This window comes from Neofelis nebulosa, chromosome 9 (assembly GCF_028018385.1).
Source record: "Neofelis nebulosa isolate mNeoNeb1 chromosome 9, mNeoNeb1.pri, whole genome shotgun sequence".
Classification (NCBI taxonomy): Eukaryota; Metazoa; Chordata; class Mammalia; order Carnivora; family Felidae; genus Neofelis; species Neofelis nebulosa.
In genome coordinates, this window is record NC_080790.1 from 139,954,943 (window position 1) to 139,978,559 (window position 23,617).

General features: G+C 61.5%; 3 protein-coding genes across 9 annotated transcripts in view; 2 read left to right on the forward strand and 1 right to left on the reverse strand.

Annotated features, from left to right (window-relative positions):
• Nucleotides 1–143: 143 nt before the first annotated feature.
• LSM14B (LSM family member 14B) lies at nucleotides 144–11,502 on the forward strand. 3 transcript variants are annotated; one of them, XM_058686161.1, is made up of 10 exons: nucleotides 148–473; nucleotides 2,171–2,334; nucleotides 3,442–3,577; nucleotides 4,337–4,453; nucleotides 6,421–6,588; nucleotides 6,838–6,915; nucleotides 7,138–7,299; nucleotides 7,623–7,773; nucleotides 9,547–9,732; nucleotides 10,301–11,502. In XM_058686161.1, exons 1-9 carry the CDS (start codon nucleotides 347–349, stop codon nucleotides 9,716–9,718), a joined length of 1,275 nt encoding a protein of 424 aa, XP_058542144.1. In that variant the 5' UTR covers nucleotides 148–346; the 3' UTR covers nucleotides 9,719–9,732; nucleotides 10,301–11,502. The 3 variants fall into 3 exon arrangements, with proteins under 3 accessions (XP_058542146.1, XP_058542145.1, XP_058542144.1); XM_058686163.1 differs by lacking the exon at nucleotides 4,337–4,453 and having other exon boundaries at nucleotides 144–473; XM_058686162.1 differs by lacking the exon at nucleotides 6,838–6,915 and having other exon boundaries at nucleotides 145–473.
• Nucleotides 11,503–13,095: 1,593 nt separating this feature from the next.
• Nucleotides 13,096–18,879, reverse strand: PSMA7 (proteasome 20S subunit alpha 7). Its single transcript, XM_058686166.1, has 7 exons — nucleotides 18,646–18,879; nucleotides 16,360–16,486; nucleotides 15,683–15,807; nucleotides 14,914–15,036; nucleotides 14,335–14,454; nucleotides 13,720–13,782; nucleotides 13,096–13,310 (listed from the first exon to the last, which is right to left on the reverse strand). The coding sequence occupies exons 1-7, from the start codon at nucleotides 18,739–18,741 to the stop codon at nucleotides 13,218–13,220; spliced, it is 747 nt and encodes a 248-aa protein (XP_058542149.1). The 5' UTR covers nucleotides 18,742–18,879; the 3' UTR covers nucleotides 13,096–13,217.
• A 136-nt stretch (nucleotides 18,880–19,015) lies between these two features.
• Nucleotides 19,016–23,617, forward strand: part of SS18L1 (SS18L1 subunit of BAF chromatin remodeling complex) — a 32,008-nt gene continuing 27,406 nt past the window's right edge. For 3 of the 5 annotated variants that reach the window (XM_058686153.1, XM_058686156.1, XM_058686157.1), the window contains exon 1: nucleotides 19,016–19,335. In XM_058686153.1, coding sequence (XP_058542136.1) covers nucleotides 19,267–19,335 — 69 coding nt within the window. In that variant the 5' untranslated portion in view covers nucleotides 19,016–19,266. Of the gene's footprint in view, nucleotides 19,336–19,719; nucleotides 19,793–23,617 lie in introns of all 5 variants that reach the window. The other 2 variants (XM_058686155.1, XM_058686159.1) reach the window with 1 other exon arrangement.

The following is a 23,617-nucleotide window of genomic DNA, read 5'->3' on the forward strand; positions in this document are numbered from 1 at the left end:
GCCCGCCCGGGCTCACGGCGCGTGCTGCGCAGGCGCGGAGAGCGGGCCCGCCCCCAGGCAAGCGGCGCGGCCATATTTAAAGGGAGGCAGGCGCGGCTATCCAATGGGCGGCGAGCGTGCGGGGGCGGGGCGTGGCGGCGCGAGGCCCCGGATGTGGCTGCTGCGGCCCCTCCTCCCCCGCGCTTCCCTCAGAGCCCCCGGCCGCGCGCCGCCGCTTGCTTGCTGGTCCCCGCGCAGGCCCGTCGGGCGACGGTGAGGAGGCGCCGAGGCGGAGGAGCGGGCGGCGGCGGCGGCGAGGCGACCGCGCGGAGGCGAGCGGGCCAGGCCCAGCCGGGCGGCCGCCGCCATGAGCGGCTCCTCGGGCACCCCGTACCTGGGCAGCAAGATCAGCCTCATCTCCAAGGCGCAGATCCGCTACGAGGGCATCCTCTACACCATCGACACGGACAACTCCACCGTGGCGCTCGCCAAAGGTAGCGGCCCCGCCGCCGCCCCAACCGCCCCGGCCCCCGGGCGCCAACAGCCGGTGGGCGCCGTCGCCCCCCCCCCCTCGGGGCGCCCCCCACCTCCTCGGAAGCTTCCTCCCCCGCGAAGCCCCCCCTCCCCCGCCGGGCTCGGCCGGCACAATGGTCTCTCCCGGCCCCGGCGGCGGGTTATTGTGCGCGGCCGGCCCGCCCAGCCCGAGGGTGGGGAGGGGAGGTGGGGGCGGGTCCAGCTCCCACTGCGCCGCCCCCTCCTCCGCGCAGCCCACCTCTGCAGGTGGCGGGCCGGTGCTGCTGGGCTGGGCGGAGGGGGCGGCGGGCGCCGAGATCCCGGTCCCTGCGGAGGAGGGGCGGGGCGAGGGGCCTGAGGCTCCCCGGGTCCTCCCCAGAACGCTACTCCTGTGAGCCCTTCTGGAACCTATTAAGCAGCTGGGGCCTTGAGCCTGAACAAACACCACGTCTTAATGGAGCCTCCTGCCGGGAGAGGAGCATCGGTCGACTGCTAGGTGCCCCCACTTAAAGCGCTCTCCTGCCCTAATGCAGACGTTCAGTCTGTGGCTTTCCCCTTTTGTGGCCGACCCTTCCCTGGAGGCGCCGTGAGCACCCTGAAGCCCCCGCCAGACGTAGAGGCAGGAGGCTGGAATGTGGCTCTAGGGGAGTCCAGAATCTTTTCCAGGCTTGTAGAGGCAGGAGGAGGTGGCTCAAAGTTTCTTTGTCTTCATCCTCCGGGGGAAGATGGCGAGTGTCCTTCCCTTGCCTCTTGGAGAGAAGTGCCGGGTGCAGCCAGGGCTGCAGAAACCCTGGGTGTTTGATGGGTGTCGTTGGGCCTGTGAGGGTCAGGGCACGGCGTCCCTGTCTCCCACGTCAGAGGGAGCCTTGGGCCTTCAGGACGCAGTCATTCCAAACTCTGGGCATACCTCCTAAAGTCTGGCGCTCGAGTTCTAGGAGAGACCAATTGCGTGGCTCCAGGAGAGAATCCAGAGTTGCAAGGTTATGTGTTGACGTATACCCTTGGCACTTGAGCGTATCTGGCATGCCATCCCCGTTGGAGAAACTGAGGCCCAGAGTCTCTGGTCCTTAGCAGGAGTTGTGCTCAGATTAGATAGAGGCTGCTTCGAGCCCAGCTCTGCCCGCAGAGCCTGAACCCTGCTGGGAAGGGTGCATACCCCAAGAAGGCCTTCGGGCAGACCCAGGCTGGCGGTGGTGTGGGTCCAGGCACTGAGCCCACTTCTCCCGTTGTTTCTGTGAGAGCCCCTCCCGGGGAGGGTGCGGGTAACAAGCCCACAGGCTTCTCGCCTAACAAAACAAACTCCCAGGGGTGACGTGCGGCGGGCTGTTTAATCTCAGAAGTCGGGTGTAGAGGGGTGTTCTGCAAAGTGGACTGTTTGCTCAGGGCGCTGGCCCTCCTGTGCTCACACTTGAGAACCGTCAACTTCGGGAGACTGTGGGCCTCAGAACTTGTTAACTTGTCTTTGGGCCCCAGAACCTTCTGGAGCGTTGCCAGCCGGGGTCTTGTAGGCATTGTGCTCTGGAAACTGGGGGGTGGAGTATCCGTTGGGAGGTGGACCGAGGGTGGTGTGCAGGGCAGGGCCGGGCACAGAGTGCCCGAGGGCTGCAGTGCAGGAGGATGGATTGAACGCCCTTGGCCGAGGACGACAACCTAACCCTTCTCTCTCTCAACTCCCAAGTGAGGTCTTTCGGTACCGAAGACCGTCCCACAGATAGGCCGGCCCCCCCGCGAGAGGAGATCTATGAGTACATCATTTTCCGGGGAAGTGATATCAAAGATATCACCGTGTGTGAGCCTCCGAAAGCCCAGCACACGCTCCCGCAGGACCCTGCTATCGTCCAAGTAAGTGTGCTGCCCTGCTCCCGACGTGGGCACGCTTTCCGAGAGGTGCCGCTTTCCAAGTGGAACTTGGTGTCCTCTGTCTGGCGGGAGCGCTCGACTCGAGGAATAGCCTTTCAATGAAAAGTGGTTTAATTTCTGCGCAGGCTGTTGCTGCAGAAAGTCTTAACCTCAGCTTGCGGTGTCGTGTGTTGTAGAGAGAGGCTCTCCGTGTGTGCGAGTGTGTGTGTGTGTGTGTGTGTGTGTGTGTGTGTGTGTGTGAGAGAGTGTGTGTGAGAGAGAGAGAGAGAGAGAGAGAGGGAAGGGGGTGGTGCTTCTAGTCTTCCGGGGAGGCTTGGGGAATCACGTTTGTCCTTACTGTTGGGTCGAGACAGCAGGACTTGCTCTCCTGACGTCGTCTGGATTTTAAACCCCAGTGTCGTGGGACATGGACCTTGCGGTTCTTAGGCCGTATACGTGCCTCCTGCGTTAGGGCAGAATTTGCCCAGGATTACCGGGGAGCCTAGCTTAATATTTTCTTGACTTGCACATCTGAACATTCATTGGTCGCTCTGAGGCTGCTTCTGCGGGAGGCTCTGGGACTGAGGGCGCTCCCTGGAAGGTAGCATGCTTGGGGGGGCTCTGGGGACATGTGGAGAAGCCCCGGGCCAGACTTATGAAAGGTCTGGAGGGAGACTTCTCAGAGACTTCAGAAGAGGCAAGTACCTGAGTCAGGCCTCGGGGCGCAAAGAGGTCTTTGGGGAGCGACAGGCAGCAGCGTCCCTGAGGGTATGGGGACCGGAGAGGTGTCGCACGTGTGGGAACTGTGTGGCTGGGCTGCTGCGTGTTGGGGGCAGGGCCAAATCTCGGATGGCAAGTCTGCCCTCTTACAGAGGCTAAACTAGGGAACGACAGCCGGTGGGGAGCCATCTGAGGGGTAAACTGAGTTAGGGGAAATTCCGGTCAGAGTGACCCGGACGGGCGGACCTGGCTACGGGATGTGGGCAAGGCAGCTCTGAGCTCCCTTAGGTGGTTCTGGAGGCTTTGCCCCGCGACCCCGGGCCTCCAGGAACACAGGCAGACAAGTCTGACTGCTCTGCGCTGCTCTCATCTGTGTGTCTCGTTGGTCAGTCTTCCCTGGGCTCGGGCTCGGCCTCCTCCTTCCAGCCACACGTGCCTTACAGCCCCTTCAGAGGGATGCCGCCCTACAGCCAGCTGGCTGCCAGCTCTCTGCTCAGCCAGCAGTACGCCGCTTCCTTGGGTCTAGGTGAGTAACCTGTTTCTGTCTGCTGAACTCGCGCTGTGATCTCCAGGAGGTGGGGCCGCAGACCCTGATCGTGGGGACACCCTGTTCCTGGCCTGTTCTGTTTGTTCCCGCACGCTCAGCACGGCACTCAGTGCAACTTGAACCAGTTAGAACGCCGGCTAACTCTTCAATTGAGAGTAAAAGAGTTCGTCTGACTTTGGGGACAGATGAGTCAAATCGAAATTCATTTGAAACGTCAGCCTGGGTCTGGGTGGAAGTCACGGCACGTTTGCTTCAATAAGAAACAACTGGTTTTGTGATTACGGATGGGCTCTAACTATTGACACCTTTGGAAGCCCGTAAACGCAAAAAGCTGAATCGATACCCATCTGTTAGGCATTTTGCTGTCCCTGCTTTGCTCAAAAGTTCCGTCCCCCGAGGTGGATCGATCCTGGAATGAGGTTCTCTTCTGCACGTGTAGCGTGACGGTCTGCCTGGCCCCGGACGCAGCTTTGCAAGGCGTTCAAACCCTGGAGTCGGCAGGCTCCTACCCCAGCCCGGGGCTGTGGGCAGGCCCTGCAGACCTGCTCTTGGGCCGCTCCTGAGTCACGCTGTCCGGACTGCTGCTCTGCCTGGCTCACGGTGTTTCTAGAATAGGTTTGTGTGAGCCACGTGTCCCGTGAGAGGTTGCTTGGCTCTTCCGAGCTTGCTGGCCACGGGGCCGGTGTCTCGTTACTTACTTGCGTACTTTCTCTTTTGCTCTCCTCTGTCTTCCTTTAGAGAAGCTGGTGAGCCCTCCAGCCTCGGCCGCAGCTTCCAGCCCTAGCTCTTCTCCGTCTCCACAGCCCGCCTCAGAGCTTGACGTGTCCTCAGAGCCACATCAGCTCACCTCCAAGGGTAACCGCAGTCGGGGAGAGCTGCATGCTGTCTTGCCGTCCTGAGAGCAAGGGGGTAAACCAGTAGCCCAGAGCGACAGTGGCTGTAGTAGATACTTTGCCAAGCCCGAGGGTCAGTTCAGCTGCTTCCATGTGGTTCAATACGTAGTCGTGACTTACTAACGAGCTCGCGCGGTTTTAAAGAAGGCGTTCGGAAGAACTGACCCGGAACTTGTTCACTCCCCGCTGGGTCCAGGGTCCGCTTGGACCTGGATCGAGACTACCAAATGTGGGAAGCTTTGCACAGAAAGCCTTTCCCTGGGGTTTCAGCTGGCCCAGAATGTGTTCTAGATTGCTGGGTGACACTGCAGGGGAGCGTCCCTAAGAAACTCACATGCTGTTCTGGGAGCCGCGTGGCATATTCGTCACCCTTCCGAGAGGCCTCGGGTGTCTTTCTAACGTGAAGCCCTGTTAGAGCTGGGAGACTCGCTCGAGCAGGTGAACGGCGTGGGCCAAGTGACCAGCTTGTTAATGCCGGGGTGCACTGCCTGTCTCAGCTGGGCCGTGGCACCTGTTGGGGCTTCTTGGTCTTTCTCGATGTTCTTCTCGTTTCTCTGAGAGCCGAGGTTCACGTGCCTGACTGTCTGGGTAGAGCGCCATGCCCTGCCCTCCCCGCTGCGGAGGCTCGGTCCAGGGTCGCACCCAGAGCATCCGTGCCAGTCTGTTATTTTGCACGTGTTGCTTTCCGTTCCCGCACGGATGCCAGCGTGTCCCTGACGTAGCAGCAGTGGTGTTTTTGCCCAGTTAGGGTTTACGTTAGACGGTTTGTTCTCTGAACTGTTGGTGTAAAGCTGCTCTCAGGGGAGGGTAGTTTGTTGATGGTTTTCGTTTTATCAAGGACGGGTGAGCCTGAGTCTCTCCCCCATCGAGTTGGAGTGTGGCAGGAGCAGCGGGCTGCGTTCCCGGGAGGGCCCTGCTGGGCAAGGTGGCAGGCCGGGGAGGGGGCTCCAGCGTGGTCCTGTCACAGGACACCTGCGCGCGCCAGTGTGCGAGGCCGTCCGGCTTGCCTTGGGAGCTCTTCTCTTGATCTGGTCGTGAGGAAGGTTTCACAGTAACTGCCTTAGTTTCTGTCTCACGTGAAAAACCAGAAAGCTCTAGTAGCCAGTTTTCACGCGTAATGGGCCGTCTCTCCTGATGGCGACCTCCGTGCTCAGGGCCCAGGTTTTGTGCCTCAGAGCTCTGTATGCCTCCGCCCAGCCCCACAGTGCCCTGTTTAGACGGTACAGGGAGTGGGGGAGGGGGACGGACCAGTGTGGGTGGCGTGCCCTCTCCCCCTTCCTGCCTCAGAGGACACCTCGGGAGCTGGGACCTCCGCCGAGGGCTGAGACTGCAGCGTCGTAGGGACAGACTCTGGTGCGGCCCCACCACCAAGGGCAGCCTGGGAGCCTTGGTCTCTTCAAGATGCGCTGCTTTTCTGTAGTCGGGTCTTATCGCATCATTCTTTTTGGTTTTGTTAATGCCTCAAGCAGAAACGACCGCGTTCTAGAGCTTAACTTTAAAGAATGACCGTTTACTAGAAGATCCCAGACTGGGATGGTTCTTGTCCAGCGTGGACCAGAACAAAACAAATTCCCAGACCGTGAATTTGCCAGCATTTTGGAACCAGGGAGCCCCCTCGGGCTTAGAGCTTGTGTGGTTTTTGGAAAGCTGTTTTCTAAACCACCTGGGAGGTGTTCGTTTCTGGCAGAGTGTTTTTGTCTCCTCGGGGTTACCTAGGTTGGGGATCAGGGGCTCAGGGCTCCCTGGTGAGCTGGCCTTGTGGCCGGCGGGCTAGTCACGGGAGGGGATGGTCCGGGAAGCTCTGCCAGACTTGGGAGAGTCTCGAGGTGGTGCCTTCAACTGCCCGGCCTGCCACCCCGAGGGAGGGGCTGGAGGGCCGTGAGGTTTTCTCCTCTCTGGTCTTCAGCGCTCCTTCCCTTCCCGTCTCAGGAGCTGGTTTTCCGTCCGTCCCAGTCGGCAAGAGCCCCATGGTGGAGCAGGCCGTCCAGACTGGTTCTGTCGATAACCTGAATGCCAAAAAGCTGTTACCTGGCAAGGCCACCGTGGGGATGCAGCTGAACGGGCGCCCGGCCCAGCCAGGCGGCAAGGCCACCAGCGGTACTTGTCCCTTCCCGTCCTGGTGTCCGCTTCACCGCCTCAGAGTGGCGCCCTGCTTCCTGGGGTCCTCTTTTCTGTCTTCTTTCTGTTTCGTTCAAAAGCCCGCACCCCCTGCCCCCCATCGTAAACACCGCGTGTTCTCGCAGGGCCTGCCCTTGCTGCGTGGCCCCCGTGCTCGCGCCACCCCGCTTCCGTCGCTGGGCTCTGCTTCGGTGGGCGCTTGCCTTACCCTTTCCTTTTGCGCCTTAGATGTAGTTCAGCCGACAGCTGTGCAGAGTCAAGGGCAGGTGAACGACGAGAACAGAAGACCTCAGAGGAGGAGATCAGGTAACCGCTGTCGTTGCCACCTGAGTTCCGGGGAGCCGCGGGCCACCCGGCTGTGCTCCGCTTCCCTGTTCGCCCCTCTGCTTGGTCTCTGTGGGTGACGGCTTTGGGGTGCTGGGGCTCAGTGTCCGCTTCCGTGTGCCTCGTCCCCTCTTTGTCGCCCACCTCACCGGAGTAACGTCAGCTCGGCGGCTCACCAGTCACGGCTTTCCTTCCTTCCCCCAGGGAACAGACGAACGAGGAATCGCTCCAGAGGGCAAAACCGCCCGACTAACGTCAAAGAGAACACGATCAAGTTTGAAGGCGACTTCGATTTTGAGAGTGCAAACGCCCAGTTCAACAGAGAGGAGCTGGACAAAGAGTTTAAGAAGAAACTGAATTTTAAAGGTGTTTGGCGTCATGCAGAGGGTGCCCTCCCCACCAAGGAGTGTTGTAGCTGCAGGTGCAAGACAGATGGGTGGGGGCGGGGCAGGTGTGGAAGCGGCGCCATCTAAGGAATTCCTGAGTGAGGACGAGGCTTGGGGTAATGTGCAGACTGCTCGTGGGTGAGGAGCAAGCTACACGGCTTGCGGGGGTGGGGGGGGGACCCTTCTTCTGACACAGACGACGACGAGCCATCCCCCACCCCATGTGCTTGGCCTGAGGACAGCTGCCCGGGGGCCCGCCCTGGCAGAGGGAGGCATCACCGTTTACCCTGCTTCTCTCTGCAGATGACAAAGCCGAGAAGGGGGACGAGAAGGACCCAGCGGTGGTGACCCAGAGTGACGAGGCTCCTGCTGAGGAAGACCACCTGGGGCCCAACTGCTACTATGACAAGTCCAAGTCCTTCTTCGACAACATCTCTTCTGAGCTCAAGACCAGGTCAGGGGGCCCGGTGAGGGGGCCGGGCTCGGGGCTGGCGAGGCCTGGATGAGCTGGCGGGAAGACACTCATTCTGCCTCAAAACTCCGGAGCCTGGGCCATGCTCTCTTGAAGACCAGACTCCCGTCTAAGTTCAGGACAAACCTAAGATCCTCCTCCTGTTTCTGCCGTGTGAGTACACCGGTCTCGGTGGCGCCAGCAGGTGGCAGCGCGGAACCCCTGACAGTCACAGGCGCCCGAGGGTCGGACCGAGGTCCGGCCTCCGCTTCCATCTTGGCTCTGCTACTCTTTTGTCCACTGCGGCTGAGTTCGGCACCATGCTCCCCAGCTGAGTGATGGGTCGTTCGGTCACACGCCGCCTTGTCCTGGCAGCCGACCCGGTGGCCCGAGGCCCTTGCTGCCTGCAGCAGCTGGCCTGCGTGTTCGGCTCCCGACTGCTTGAGGCTGGGGACCTGGGCGTGCAGATAGAGCCCCTGGAGACTGGTGCTCAGAGGTTACCCTGCGAGCAAGCTAGACGGTATAGAAGGGACAGGCACAGAAACCCGTGTGCACTCATTCTGCGAACGGAGTGCCAGACACGCTGCTGGGCATCGAGGGCACAGCACTCGCTGGGGCCCTGCTGTCCTGTGTTTCTATCCCGGCAGGGAAAGTAGAGAGTACGTGTGTGAATAGGATAGAAACGCGTCCGGGCACGGGCAGGAGGAGGCTGGGCAGGGCCTGGGGGCGGGGGGAAGGTAAAGGTAAACCGAGTACGGAGGTGTCACACCGTGTGGTGCTGGGAGCGCTCGTGGGTGGACGGAGGAAGCTTCCGCACACGGGCCGCCTGCCAGGCGTCTGCCGCACGCCGGAGCAGAGTCCCAAGAGAGGCGGTCAGGGATGAAGGGGGCGCGTGCGAGCAGGGCGAGTAGGCCACGGTGACGACCAGCTTGCGTGCCGGGGGCTGTGGGCGGCTGTCCAGGTTGGAGCTGGGGGCGGTGCCGGTTGACCTCTCCGCCGTCTCTGCTGAGGATGCCGAAGGCGGGCAGAGGGGCCGGTGGCCCACCCGGAGGCCTGTGCACTAGTCCTGGGGCCTCGGAATCGGGTGGTGGTGGCGGCGGCGGAGGAGAGCTCGGCTGCTGACTCTGCTCTGCAGGGGGAGCGGACCGGGTTTGCTGACAGGTTGTGAGGGGAACCACGGCGACCGTCGGGGTTGTCGGGCTGGGCGGGTGGAGGGTGCAGCTGCTGGCTCTCTAAGCGAGGCCGGGGGGGCGGGCAGTGGAGCGGGAGCTCTGTGCCTGTAAGCGGACGTGGGGCCCTCACCTGGGACACAGGTGGGTGCTGGCCGCATCCTCAAGTACGAAGGGCGCTGGGTGGTATGTGGTGTCCTTGCCATGGCCCCACCGTCCCCAGGGTGTAAGCCTCATATTCTTGGAGATCCCGCTCCATCTAGCCCAGCCCTCTCCCCACATACTAGAAACTTCTCTGGAGGGGTCTGTGGTACGCTTCGGGTCTCGGAACCTGCACGGGCACTGCCTAGTGTCACGCACTCACCTGTCGATAAAGGCAGGAGAGTTCATGCTGGGCAGCCCCGCCCGGTGAGCAGCAGACCCCGTTTGGCAGTGTGGCTGGGAGCACCCGCAGGGTGGGCTCTCTGGCTGCGGGGTCCTGACTGGGTCACCCCCTCTGATGGCTCCGCCTGCCGGTCCTTCCCCCGCACCCCCTCCCCGTGCTGGCTCAGGAAGCTGTGAGCAGATGCCGGCTGCAGTCGGTCTCACGCACCTGTCTGTGGTCCAGTTCTAGGCGGACTACGTGGGCCGAAGAGCGGAAGCTCAACACGGAGACTTTCGGGGTATCGGGAAGGTTTCTTCGTGGCCGTAGCTTCAGGGGTGGATTTCGAGGGGGCAGGGGCAACGGTACAACCCGCCGCAACCCAACTTCCCACAGAGCTGGGACCGGCAGGGTGTAAGGATGGGGCCGCAGGTGAGTGACGGAAGGGGGCTTCTGGAGCCGGTGGTGGGAGGGCGTTGGGGGGGCACTGCCTGTGGGCACCCTCCTCGGGAAGAGCTTAGGAGCCCTGGAGCCGGCGGCCCTGGCTTCCAGCAAGAGGAGGAGCCTGCGGGAATTGGGGCCAAGATGAGGGCCCCGGCCCTCTGAATCACCTGGGGGGGCTCCTAGGGACGGCAGGCCCCCGAAGTGCGGGTCCGGGTGTGGGGGCTGGGCGCGTGCTACTGCAGTGTGGTCGGCTGGCCTCCCTGCCCCGCAGGGACCCCCAGGTGCGCATGAACAAGGTCCCATCCACCTGTGTGCCCCGTGGGTCTGGGCGGGCAGTGGGCTACAGGTGTGCCCAGTGTGTACAAAGGTGATTTTCATCGTTGATTGGAACTGGAAAGTCTGGGGAGCCCTGGCCTGACTGGGGTGGGAGGGAGGTTGAGCACCCTCGTTCTCCCCAGGACCCTGTGTGCCTGGCTCCTGCTGGGGGGGGGGGGCGGGGGCTGCCGAGTGGGACGTGCTCAGCGTGCTCACGTAGTGTCTTGTCCCTTTCTTGCAGGTGCCTGCAGAAGCAGCACAGAAACGAAGCTGTGTCTGAGGTTATCGGAAAACGCTGCACTTACTTGGGAGACGTGGGTCACTTTGTTTACCGAGTTTGGAAAATTCCCGTACTACTACTTATGTTTTGGACTTAATTGGACTTGGACGTGGTCTGAGTTAGAACCACTTGTTTGGGGGAAGTATTCGTGGGTAACCTCTTTGAGGTATCTTGGCCTGTCTTTCCTCTTTAGTTGCACACAGCCTAATTCTAAGGTTTTGGTATTTTGGAAAAAGGTTTCTAGAGCAAAAGCTTGATCCTCACTTTGTGACTTTTTTGTGTGACAGCTTTGACTTTTTTAAAGTGGAACCAAATCTCATTTGGCAAATGTGGCAGCCAGTTGCATCTTTATAACCCAACTGGCCTCTGGTGCTGCTGGCCTGGCACCCCCCAGTGCCGTAGGTTGGGGTCTCAGGAGTCAGGCAGGGCCAGCCTGGGGACGTGCGGGGGTGGGTGGGCCTGGGCAGGGAGAGTGGGGGTGTCCCACGGATCATGTTGTAGAAGCAAACCAGACAACCCTTACATCCAGAGCCGTGATGTCAAGGTTGAGGGCTGGGGGGTGGTGGGGGCGGGGTGTGGGGGGGCTAAGTCCTGGAGGCTTAGGAAGGGGTCCTGAACGTGAGCTAGGAACTGTTGCTCAGAGCCCGGCTTCCATAGGAACCAGGGTTGGGGACCAAAGCCCTGTGGTGTCCCCACCCTTCCTGCCCCGTCCCTGCCATCCCCTGACCCAGGCCAGTCACTGTTGGACTCTGGCCACCGTTCAGTGTCTCATCCACTTGGAAATGAGCCAGTCTTTTTTGCAAGGTCGGTTGACCGAGAACATATTTCTTCTTGATTGTAAATAGTTCTGTGTTTTTGTTTTACAGGTGGGTGGAGGGAGGGTGGGGAATATAAATTTGTTGCATGAGTAAATGGGTCAGACCTTTAGTATAAGCATGCGCCCTTCTGATGGACAGGGCATTGTGTTGAACATAAGCACCTTGGTAACTAAACCCCTTTAAATAGCTATAAAGGTTTTAGTTCTGTATTGATTCAGTTACTGTAAAAGCTTGGGTTTATTTTTGTAGGACTTAATGGCTAAGAATTAGAACCTAGCAATGGGTTGCTCTGTTGGAGTAATGTAAATTGTAATTATAAATAAACGTGCAAACCTTTAAAACTTTCTTCTCTGCTCTGAGAGTAAAATCGTTCTGTTGGTTGTGCCGCTGGAGTCCTATCCTGTCTGCCGTGCCCGTCCCGAGGCAGGAGCTGTTCAGGCCTCGCGCTAGTAGGCTCCTTGGCGACATCTGCTCTCGAGTGACATTGACCCGGCTGGTCTGGGTAAAGGGCATGAGCCAGCCCGAGTGTGCAGCGGGCCAGCTTCCCAGAACAAGGGGCTCTGCTCTCCAGACATGGGACAAGGGCTGGTTCTAAAAGCTCTGTCCGCAGTAAACCTGCTTGGGAGATGCCCGCCCCGCCCCCCCCACCCCAGGCTGCTTGGAGCTCCTGTGTCCTCTGTGCCCTGTGGCCTGTTCCAGGGCTGGACCCCGCACCATCCAGAACAGCAGACGTGGCTGTTTGGACCGAAAGCGCCCCGCATCACTGAAATGGGTTTCTGGGGGTCTTTGAAAGGCCCGCCCCATCCACCGTGTCACCGCTCCCTCGGTGCCTGCCTGTGGTTCCGCTGGGCCCAGAGCAGGCCCAAGCAGCCGGGGGCTGGCCTGCAACGGCACGGCACCGTGGTCAGTTTCACAATTTCAACAAGCTCTCAGCAACCTTCCTTTTTGGGGGAAACAACTAACATCCTTGGCCAATAAAAAGTTAAAATCTTCCACAGTCAGGTGCAGGTAGCCAAAACACGAATCCTCCACGAAGTAGGTGACTCAGCGGTCGCACTAGGCAGGTATTTCCTTTAGGCGATCTAAATATAGTCCCGTCACAGTTTACCACAATGACTAACTTCACTACTGACGCTCTATGCTGACGTTTTGACAATTCTACATTTTACACTGAGCTCAAAACGTATCTGGGCGTTTTTACTCCTTTCTAGATTGAATATATACGTGCCATCCAGTGAGAACCCAGTGAGGGAAACTGCAGACGGAGGTGGGAGCGGCGCCCTGGAATCCCAAGGGCACAGCTGGCAGGGCAGCCGGCCCAAGGACTCAAAGAGCCCTTTGTGCCATCGCCCGGTGGGGCAGGGATGCCTGACGGTGGTCCTGTCACCGGGACCGGTGGCAGAGCTTCCTGTGAAGCTGCGGGGGTGAGGGCGAGGCTGCTGCTGGCTAGAACCTGGAAGGGCCATCTCTGGCTGGAGAGCAAGCACGGGACAATCAGCACCAGGAACTCAAGGGAGAGCACACAAGCACGAAGACTCGATCTAGGGAAACCAGAAACGACTCGTTCTGAACACGGCTGCTGCTCTGTGGGATTCTGAGTGAAAACCAACTGGGCGCCGCGTGTTCCCTGACGTGTGTCCGTCAGGAAGGAACAAGGTCCGTCTGCTAGCCCCTCTGGGAAGAGAAACTCGGGAGTCTCGGCGTCTGTCTCTAATGCTGCGCGCCTGTCTACAGCAGCCGTCACGCTTGGCGTGCGCTCCTAGCACTGCTGGACTCCCAAACCAAAAAGCTGGACGCCCCTGGCCCGCCACCAGTAGCTTGGCGACTTGGAGACTGGCGACAAGAGCACACTAAGGAGAGCGCTCGGACGCAGCGAGGGGAAGACCCCCTTTCTACAGAGCCGTCCTGATTGCACCCAAGAGACACACGCTCTGAAGAAAAGGTTAACAAATAGAAGTTTATTGCAGGACCCTTGGACAGTAGATGAGTGTTGGGAAATGCCTATGTATCACTTTGAAAATCCATGATTTGAATTTAAAAATCAATTCAAGATTTCATCATCATGATGCTTTCTTCTGTTTCTTCTTTTCGTTTTCCTCCTTCTCTTTCTCGATTTCAGCAACATACTTCTCAATTTCTTCAGGATTTAAAATCTACCAAAGAAAGTTTACGGTTAGCCTCCAAAGCACACAAGGCACCAGGGAACCAGCACCCCCTCTGGGGAGGAAAGCTCTGGGGCTCCGGCCACGTGCACCTCACAGCAGCTTCTAACAGAAAAACTAGGGTGTGCGCGCCTGATCCGGGTGACACCAGTCAGTTTGCCACAGGCCCGCGGCAGCTTTTCAACGTGCCCAACAGCCACGCGAGCCCCAGCCTCCCCCGGAGACCCACAGGATGATGCTTACTCTTCCACTTGTTTGTGGGGAGCCTCGGGAAGAAATCTCCTGGAGCACAAGCGCCACAGGAGTAGGGTCCCTGTTCCCACCACCGCCTCCCCCCCGCCCCCGCACCATCCCTGGGGATGCTCCAGAGCGAAGGACACCAGACGACCTCGGTGATTACCTTGAGGGGTTGATCACGTCTCATGACAGCCAATTCAATGTTTTTGCCGCCAGACTGAACCACCTTGGAAAGCGAAGAGTAAGGCCAGGCGCCTACCTGCATGGCACCAGCACCACCCGCCCCGCCACCCCTGCTTCCACACAGCAGCTAGGCTCCCAGCCCCCTTGGCCCGCCCTCCCCCCCGCCAAAGCCCAACAGCTGGACGCCAGCCTGGCCTTCTGGCCACTCCCCTGCCTCTTTGGCTTTACCTGCCAGCATCTCCCAAGTGCTGACGAAGCCCAAGGCCACAGCTCCCAGCCACTAGTCCCCATTCTCATCCCCCAATCTTAGCAGCGGTGTGCTCTGAGTGGAAAGTTCCACACCTGCTGGCTCCCGTCCTGCCTCTGCCGCTCCTCACCTGAGCGTGCCCTCGGACCAGCAACTCGGTCCTTGATTGCCCCAGCCGCATGAGGGAGCTGACAGCAGCAGGGCAGGGCCCGGCCGAGCAAGCCCTGGGGCGCCCAGCATTACCACCGGCGGCCTCACCGCCCTGCTCCTGCTGCCTGCACACAGCCACCCACTTCTGTGCTGTCCATTCCGCCCAGCCCAAGCACCAGATTTCAAATGCAAACGTACTTCCAGGAGGGCCTTGATAACCAACTTAATGGTCAGGTCGTCTGTCTCGATGGCTTCGTCAGTGTAATTCTTCTCCAGAAACTCACGCACGGACTTGGCGCCCCGGCCTATAGCATTAGCCTGAAAGAGGAATGTGTTCTACGGTGCAGGGCACGACAACCCAGAACCAGCCCGAGGACAAGACAGCAGCTGCCTGGGCCAGCCGTGTCAGAGGCAGCCTGGCCCCTTGGTCCTGCCCTATGGACTCCTTTCCCAAAGAGCTACTTGGAACTGGTGCTGATCCTTAGCCACGAGTGGGATTCTTCTTTGTTACTGAAAGACACATGGGTGACTGTACTGCGTGCCACATACCCCCATTGCTCCCTATCCTTGGACATGGTCTCAAACAGCAACGTCTAATGACTTCTTCGCTCTATCAGCAGGAGCGTCACAGAACAAACGGGTAGTGAGTACGCGTGCACGTGCACCAGCAGGACACGGCCTCCTTACACCAGCAGGAGACCCGGTACCTTCCAGTGGCCTCTGCAAGTTTTTACTGGCAAGACCGCCCGAAGACCCTCTGTTTTGTCAGGGCCTCACCTTCCAGGCATGGTACGTCCCCGAGGGGTCCGTCTGATAGAGTCTGGGGGTGCCGTCAAAGTCGAAACCCACAATGAGGGCGGAGATGCCGAACGGCCTGCGCCCATTGCTCTGCGTGTAGCGCTGGCGGGAGAAGGAACATGTTAATGCCTCAGCATGAAAGGCCCCGTGGAACCCACCCTAAGTCCTCTCTCTCTCTCTCTCTCTCTCTCTCTCTCTCACACACACACACACGCACACGGCGTTCTCAACAGCTGAGCCTTCGCTGAAGGGATGGAGACATTCAAGTTATCTGCAGTTCCAACGATGAGGGACGTGAGCCCGGACTACTCAGCGGTCCTCCTTCTCTTGTGCAGTTTGGCTCAGAAAGGTGTGCAAGACCTGCCCACGACCGAACACATCGTAGAGCACAACCGAGGCCGCTGGAACCACTCTGACAACACACGCGCTTTGGCTACACACTTGACTTTAAAATGACCGGCACGTCACCGGAGGGTGGAGGTGGCTCTCAGCTCCTCCCAAATGCTTGGAACCCAACCATTCAGGACATCAAGACAGAGACTATCATGTCCCTTCAGAAACGTGAATTTGGACCGTCCCACGCCACTAAACGCAAACGATGCCACCGAAGTGGATAACCTACGGTAAGTTACATTTGCACAAAGATCGGGACTGTGCGTGGAATTAGAGCAGTTTTCTGATTCCCCCGAAGGGACCTCTGCAAACAGGTACACACAGGTACCATGGACTACTGTGGCGGGATGCCCACCTGCTTCAGACTGGCGATGTAGCGGGTGATGTACTCCACGGTGACTGGGTCCTCCACGGTCAGCCGGTGGCTCTGGCACTCCACCCGAGCCCTGTTGATGACTATCCTCGCGTCCGCAGTGAGCCCTGCAACAGCAGAAAGACTGCCACCGGAGCCACGCCTCATCGGCTCCCATCGGGGATGGCACGGGTCACACGACCACACAGCAGTTACATACTCCAGCCAGTCCTCTGAAACCCAGCTCTCAGGTCATCTGGGTGATGGACGCCGGGGTGATCATCCTCTGGCTGTGCACAGAGGCCTCGGACAAGACACGTCAGTCCCTAGGTTAGTTTACGTAAATTGGGATCTTGCTAGAGTGGACCTGCACGGAGGAGCTCGGGAAGCCACGAGAGTGCCTGGGGCACACAGCATGCCCCACAGCAGGGAACTGTGGTGGGGGAAAACCAGGCTCGCCAGGCCTGTCTCCAGACTGTAACTGTGATCCAGTCATGCGCCAGCAACAGCAAAGCCTCCCACCCCCGAAAGCTTTGGTGAAGCTGGCAAAGGTCCCAATCGACTCCTTTTAAATGACTTTAGTTTCCCCACTTTCTAGATCTTCCAAGAGCCAACCCACTGAGACGGACTCCAAAGTGCTAATAAGGGCCTCTGAGGACCAGGGCACCGGCCCCACTCACCTGCGAACGCCATGCAGACGTTGTCATCCAACGCGCAGATCTTGCGGACGGTTCTCTCATCCTGCAGTTTGGCCACTGATTTCTTCTCCACGCCCAGAACAACGATGTCCTTCCCTCGCACACCGACCTTCGATAAAAATCAACACGGTGCTTAAGAAAGCAACGAGAGGTTTTGCCATCAGGCTCAGGGCGCTTAGCAGATGGTAACCGGGACCTGCGAACACCCTGGGGGTGGGGGCCCCACGCTTCGCAGATCACAGATACTGACCCATTTCTGGCAGAGCTGGCCCAAGTGTCACGACCTGGGCGCCCACTCCTGTGCACTGAACGTACTGATACGAAGTCTCAATTACAACACAATAACTGTTGTGTATACACCTTCAACCGAGAGAATCACAGAGACACATGCAAGGCTTTGAAGCCTGAGATCCTGACATTTGAGACAAGTGCCCCGAGAGCACTGTTTCTGTAGTTGTGAAGCATATTAAAACCCATGCTGGGGGCACCTGGGTGGCTCGGTCAGTCAAGCATCCAGTTCTTGGTTTCCACTCAGGTCATGATCTCCCAGTGGCTTGTGAGATCGAGCCCCCGAGTCGGGCTCTGCGCTGGCAGTGCAGAGCCTGCTTGAGATTCTGCCCTTGCCCTGCTCACGTGTGCACACACTCCCTCTCTCTCAAAGTAAAAAAACATTGAAACAACAATATCAACCCCCCCGCCACACCGTGGCACACCTGTGCACAGCTCTGGGGAAGGCCTGGTTTGCCCTCAAGTGGAAGGACAACTCTTAACAACTATTCCCGGGAATTAGCTTGCTCTCTGCATATAGCAGATACCGTAGAGGGGAGGAGAGCGTATCGGAAACATGGAAAAATCTCCCACTGGCCAAGTGATCCCTCGACCCCGTCAGGGCAGGAGCGGATAGAAATGGGGCAATGCTCCAAGGAGCAACGCGTCTCAGCCCAGAGATCTCTCAGCCGAGGCACTGCCGGCCCTGCTGCCCTGCCCACCTCTACCCCTAGATGTCAGCGGGCAGCACTTCACAGGCAAAGAAACAGGTCTGCACCCGTTGGCAAACACCCCTTGGGGCGCAAAATTCCAGCCCGCGCCCCCCACCCCTACCCCCAGCCCCAGGCCATGGTGGAAAAACACTGATCTGTGTTTCTGACTTCAAGGCTCTTCATGCTCTCTTAGGTGACCCTCCAGGTTCCCCTGGGAAAAGGGAGCCAGGCTCAGAGATGCTGGGAGGATTAAGCAAAGTCACCCTGGCTGGCCCGAGGGAGTACGGGGGCCGGGGAGTGTCCAAGCAGCTCCTCTCCCAGTGCTCTTTAACCCGAGTTGGGCCAGAAAATGGATTTTGGCCCTCAATTTCAGAAGAGATTCAGGAAACGAAAGCACTTCATCGCCCAGAGCTGTGTCCTCTTTCTCTGTGCGCGCGAACCTCCGAGACAGGCAGCAGGTTAAGAGGAAAACCAGTAACACCAGGAAAGACCCACAGGCGTCTCAAACGCATTCCCCCATCCAAAATTCAAATGGTGGCCCAAACTTCAGATCTGTGCTCAGATGGCAGCAGGAGGATGATCGCCACGCTGCCCGACCCGGTGGAGGGCTCCCGGTGGCACCGCCGCCCCGGAGAGCCTGCTTCCCTTTGTTCCTGAAGCGCACCTGGGCTTCCAGGACCACTGCCGTCCCCAGTGGGGAAGTCCCCTGGCCGGGACCGCAGGGGTGCGGCTCACCTAAGTTGCTCACGGACGTGAGGGAGTCACCGAGCCAACAACGACCCAGCCCTGCTGCTAGGTGCCCGCGCCCACGGCCCAGGGCCCAAGCAGGGCCCTGCAAGGGTGACCCGCCAAAATGGCCGTCCCACGGCCGCTCATACACCCTGGAGCCGCCCGAGGGAAAGAGAAACCGGTACTCCAAGGCTCAGCGCTCACACCGAGCGCGCCGGCCTCGCGAGCGCCCGTGCGAAGTCACTGGCACACAGGTAGCACTGCCACCCTTCGGTGAGAACCCACCGGCAGGAGGGCAGTGGCCCCAGACTCTCCTGCGCCCGCCTGCGCGGCCGTCCCAGCATCCGCAGGTCCCAAACGGGCCCCCGCCCCGCTTCCTTCAGCGACACCAACGATCCCGGGGCTCCACGAGAGCCGCCCGAACAAAGCGCATCCCTACGGCGGAGGCCGTGAGCACGGGCGAACCCGGGCCGACCCCGGGAGCCCGGCGCGCACCAGCCTCCGCCGCCCCGCTCTCGCCACCCGCCCCGCACGCCAGGCCCCGCCGGCCGCCGCTCACCGCGGTCGAGCCCTTCTTCACGGCCTCCTGCGCGTACTCCACTTGGAAAAGGTGGCCGTCGGGCGAGAAGACGGTGATGGCGCGGTCGTAGCTCATGCCGGCGGCGCGGCGCGGCGGCGGCGGCGGCGGCGGAGCCGGAGAAAAGCGCACACTCACGGCCGCGCGGCCCGCGATTCACGACGCCTCTGCTCCCGCGTCGCGCGCCTGCCCGCCCCCGCCGCCGCGCACTGCGCTGCTGGCGTCCGGCGCCTTACGGCGGCGTCGGGCGGCGTCAGGCGGCGTCGGGCTGACGTGCGCGCGCGTCGGGGCGGGGCCGGGCCGAACCACCGGCGACCGAGAGCGGGGGGCGACCCGGTGGTGGAGGGCCGGGCGCGGGGCGCAGAGCGGCTGACGCGGGGCGCCGCCGGGGACTCGGCCTGGGGGGGCGGACGGCGCGCGGGGGCGGCGGCGCGGCGGGCCCGGGGGCGACGCAGGGGCCGGCGGGGCGGGCGAGTCCACGGCGCGGCGCCCCCCGCGGCCCCCCCCCCCCCCCCAAGCGACTGCGGAGAATGAGCGCCCCGGGCCGCCGAGCGCCGCCGGAGCAGAAGCCCCGAGGAGCTCGGGCAGATCCCGCGCGCGACCATGTCGGTGGCCTTCGCGTCCGCCCGGCCGCGCGGCAAAGGGGAGGTCACGCAGCAAACCATCCAGAAGGTGGGCCGGGGCGGGCGCGCGGGGCCGGGGCGCGCGGGGCCGAGGCGCGGGCTGCCGGCGGGCGCGGGGCGCGAACAAAGCCGGGGCGCAGCCGACGGCCGCGACCCCGCCGCCCCCCGCGCCGCCCGCGCCCCGCTCGGCGGGGGGACGGGGGCCCGGGCCCGCCCGGCTGGGCCGGGCCGGCGGCGGCCGGGTCGGCGCGGGCGGCGGCGGGGCCCCGGGCGCACGGGGGCCCGGCCCTGCGAGGCCCGCGGGGGCGCGTGGAGCGCGGGGCGCCGAGCCCGCGCGGCCCCGGAGCCCGGCCCGGAGCGCGGCAGCCCCGGGGCCGACCCGCCCGCCCGCCGCGCGCCGCGGCCCTTACTCGCGTGTCACATTGTTTTTCAGCCTGACACCCCGGCCAGCCTCCTCACCTAACAGAAACTTTACCGATTCGCTTTACAGCCTTTCCCCGCGTCCTGTAAGTTTGGCCTGGTGGTTTTACCGAGATCACGCTCACGTGGGTGTGGGGGCACCTTTACCAGGAGCCTTGCGCTTTGGGTCTGGGATTTTAAGTCTTCTGTTTCTCCGTAGAAGGCAAGTTCAGAAGAAAATCGGTGTTAGCCATTCCCGTTTGCATTTTCTCGGCGTCTCTGGCAGCTGCCCTGGTTTCTTTTTCGCCCTGGGGAGTCTCGGGTCAGCGGTGCGCCTCGGTTCCCCCACTAGCTGCTTCTCGCCGGCGGGGTTGGCCTTCACGACCGCGGCCCCTCTTGCTTAGGGGCTCGCCAGGACCTTGTGGACCTTGTCCTCTGCCTCTTGCCTGTCTGCAGACTGCCTTTGCTGCGGCCGGTTTTGGCGAGTGGACGTCAGCGAGCTGCGAACGGGAGAGAGAGCACCTGAGAAGGGGCAGAAGTGCGCAGAAGTGCGACGTTTGCGTTTGTTTAGTAAACACCGAGCACTTTCTGCATTGCCTGGCCCTGCTCGCCGGGCTTTGCGGATCTTAACTCTTTGTGGCAGGCAGGTACTGTGTTCGTTTTACAGATAGGGAAACTGAGGCATAGTGAAGACAAGCGTGGTTGCTGTTAAGAGGCTTGCGGGGAGACAGACCCGCACAGTGGCTCTAGGGTCACCTGTCGCCAGTGATTGTCGCCCTGGGAGCGCCTGGCTAAACACAGGGTCAAACCATTGGCTCAGAGGCACCCTCGGGCAATCCAGGGGGGTTTCCTGGCACCTTGCCTTTTTGGAGCTCGAATGTGATGAGCGCAGACACTGTTTCCAAAGCCTCTTTTGGCTTAGCACCCATCTAGCTATCTGCACTTTGCGCTCACGCCCCGTTAAAGCTCCCGGAAGTCTTTGGGCAAAACCGCGTGCCGTGCCGGAGCGCCCGATGTCCCCAGGCATCAGGTCGCAAAGAGGGAAACTCGCTGACTGTGGAAAACGGGTCTTCCGTTTAGGCCCTCGCCTGATTTGTACTGACGGGATTGGCAGTCCGCGTATTACCTTGGCGCTGTGGCAGGGAACAGGTGGGGGTCTTGCTGGCTGGCTGTGAGGGGCTGAGAGGTGCGGGTCTTACACCCACGCTCGGAGCATTGAGGGAGGCGAGAGAGCAGGAAGTACACAGGTTGGCCTCAGCATCTATTTGAGCAGGACTTTGCCCGGCAAACTTCTGCTCGGCCTTCAAGGCCCACTCAGACATCCCCTCCCCCATTCTCTCTTGGCAGTCCTGTGGTAACTGCAGCGCTTTGACAGGTTGCTGGGGCTCCTGAGTTTGCACGTTACCGAATTATTCTTCGCTGTGTCCCTAGCCTGGCACGCTGCCTGGCACAGCTAGTGCTCGGTACGTACTAGAGCGTCTGTGACCTTGGTTCCACCAGTGGAAGCGTCGGGGAGAAGCAGACGTGTTCATTTCCTGTGGCTGCCGTGACGTTGTCGTAGACTCGGTAGAAATTTGCTTTTCATCCTCTGGAGGCCAGAAGGTCCAAAATGAAGCCGTGGGCAGGGCGGGTGACTTTCTGGGGGCTCTCGGGGAGGCTCTGCTGTTTTTCTCTGAGCTGCTGCTGCTGCGGGCTTGTCGACGCCTCACCCCACCCCTGCCTCGGCCTTCCCGGGGTGTTCTTCTCCGCGTGTATCTCTGTGTCCAAATCGCCCTTTTCTTTTAAGGACGCCGTTCGTAGGATTTAGGGCTCCCTCGACCTCAGTCTGACCTCGCCTGGACTCGAATACGGTGTAAAGACGTCGTTTCAAATCTGGCCGCGTTGGCAGTCTCCGGGGGTTGGGACTCGAACCTAATATTTTGAGGAACACGGTTTAACTCGTAACAGAAGACGTGTCTGGGAGAGAGATTCCAGACAAGGAAAACCAAGGAGCGAGGCTAGGAAGGCTCTGGAAGATCCAGGGAGTTGCGGCGGTCCCGCACGTGGTCTGCACAGAAGGATGCGGGAGATTGAAGGAGTCGAGGGTGGTCCTGCCGGTGGTCCCAAACCGGAAGGGCGGGGAGAGCCAGCCTGGGGGAAGCCTGCGCTGAGCGCTCGGGAGGTTTCTCTGGTGGTGACCAAACCGTTTCGGTGCCGGGGCAGAGGGCAGCACGGCACTTGGGGGGGACCGTAGGGAATGTGACTTTGCCAGGGACCCTGAGGTGGAGACGGGCAGTGTCCCCGCAGCTGGCTAGCTGGCCTGCAGGCTGGGACCTGCGTGGGCTGCTCTCTGCTGGTTCGGGACCAGGGGATCCCCGCCGCCCAGTGCCGCGCTCCCACTGCGCTCGCAGGGTGGCGTGGTAGTCGCGTCCGTGGGCCGTGTGGCTGGGCTTGGGCACATCGGAGGGGGCCCCGGACACCAGGCCTTGGCTGCTGGCCAGGCACCTCTTAGTTTCTTGGCACTCGGTAGTCGCTTAATAAACGTGAGTTTTACCGTCCCTGCTGGTGTCGTTCTCCTTAATTCGTTTTCTTGGCCGGAGGGTGGGAACGGGGTCTTGTCCCCGTGTGCCCCTGGCACGTTGTCCGGGGGGAGACAGGCTCTGCGGGAGCTGGGCACCTGGCGTGTCTGCCAGTGCGGGTCCAGTGCAGACGAGCGAGACCCCCGAGGACAGGTGCCGGGCTCGGGATCTGCGCGTCAGGGAGGGGGCGGCATCAGACCAGCCCTGCGCCACCGCCCTTCGTGCCCCGGGGGCTGGGGGGCAGGGGCACAGAGGTGAAGGACGGCCGTCTGGGCTGGGGGTGGGTGCCGTACGTTCTCAGGCCTGGAACTCGTCTTCAAGAACACGAGCTGACTCGGTAAAGAAGGTAAAACTGGTCTTTTCAACAATTCGCCGCCCTACCGCTGCCAGCGGCTGGCGGATGCCGAGCCCCCCACCCCCAACTTGCCTAATTGACTGTCTTGCGCAGTTGTCACCGAAAGCCTTCTCCCCGGTGAGCACGGTCCCAGGCAAGGGAGGCACCGAACCTGTCTCTCTTTCCATCCCCGGGGACGGGAGGGGGCGATGCCTCCTGCCTCTGGTCCCGGGGGGGCCGGTCCTGGGGCCGGTGGACCCCGGGGGGGCTGCGGGCGGCCGGGGCATGGGGTGCCGTGGGTCTGCTCGTGAGGAGGCCCTGAGTGCCACCCCCGTGGGGGAAGTGTGAGGAAGCACCGTCTCCGGAGGGAAGAGCCGGGCCTGGGCCCTCTGCCCCGTGACACGAGGCCACGGGCCCTCCTCCGGAGAAGGTGCCGCCCGGGCTCTGCAGGGCCCCCTCGGGCCGGAGGGTGAGGAAGCATCCGGGCGCTCCCCCGCACGCGCCGGCCTCCCACCCTCGCGGTGCAGCCCGGGACCCGGGGACGGGGCAGCAGCCGGGGTCTGCCACGTGACACCAACAGGTGTCTCCACTGACGTTCTGGTGGCCCTGGCCCTGTGCCCCTGACCTGTCCCCCGGCCAGCGGGCCGGGGCCCGAGCACCTGGCCCGCGTGCGTGGAGTCAGAGGCCGGTTGTCCCGGGATCCCCGGGCTGTGACCGAGGCAGTGCCGCCCCCCGCCCGAGGTGCGGGAGTGGGGGGACCCGGCGCCGATGTCCCCGAGTCCCTCAGGGCCCGTGAAGAGATCGGGCCGGTCTTTTCCCGCCCGAGCCGCGGCGGGCACCGTGACGTTTGTGGCGCCGACGTGACAGAAGCCAGAGGCTCCGGGGAGGAGGTGACGGATGTCGGTGTGGAGAGTGACCGCACTCCCCGGCGGCCCCCCCCCCCCCCCCGCCGAGGCCGGAGCGGGAGGCGGCGGCGGACCGGGCACCGGCTCGGCTCCCGTCCGGGGAGCCAGGGCCCTTCCCCCCCGACGGGCCGGCCC

Bases quoted from the DNA above. Each gene is read 5' to 3' on its own strand.
- LSM14B (XM_058686161.1), top strand. From the start codon at position 347: ATGAGCGGCTCCTCGGGCACCCCGTACCTGGGCAGCAAGATCAGCCTC. The intron at 4,454-6,420 runs GTAACCGCAGTC...TTCCCGTCTCAG, and splicing joins ACATCAGCTCACCTCCAAGG to GAGCTGGTTTTCCGTCCGTC. The intron at 7,300-7,622 runs GTGTTTGGCGTC...TTCTCTCTGCAG, and splicing joins GAAGAAACTGAATTTTAAAG to ATGACAAAGCCGAGAAGGGG.
- PSMA7 (XM_058686166.1), bottom strand. From the start codon at position 18,741: ATGAGCTACGACCGCGCCATCACCGTCTTCTCGCCCGACGGCCACCTT. The intron at 16,487-18,645 runs GTGAGCGGCGGC...TTTTTATCGAAG, and splicing joins TGAAGAAGGGCTCGACCGCG to GTCGGTGTGCGAGGGAAGGA. The intron at 13,783-14,334 runs GTACGTTTGCAT...TCGCTTTCCAAG, and splicing joins TTATCAAGGCCCTCCTGGAA to GTGGTTCAGTCTGGCGGCAA.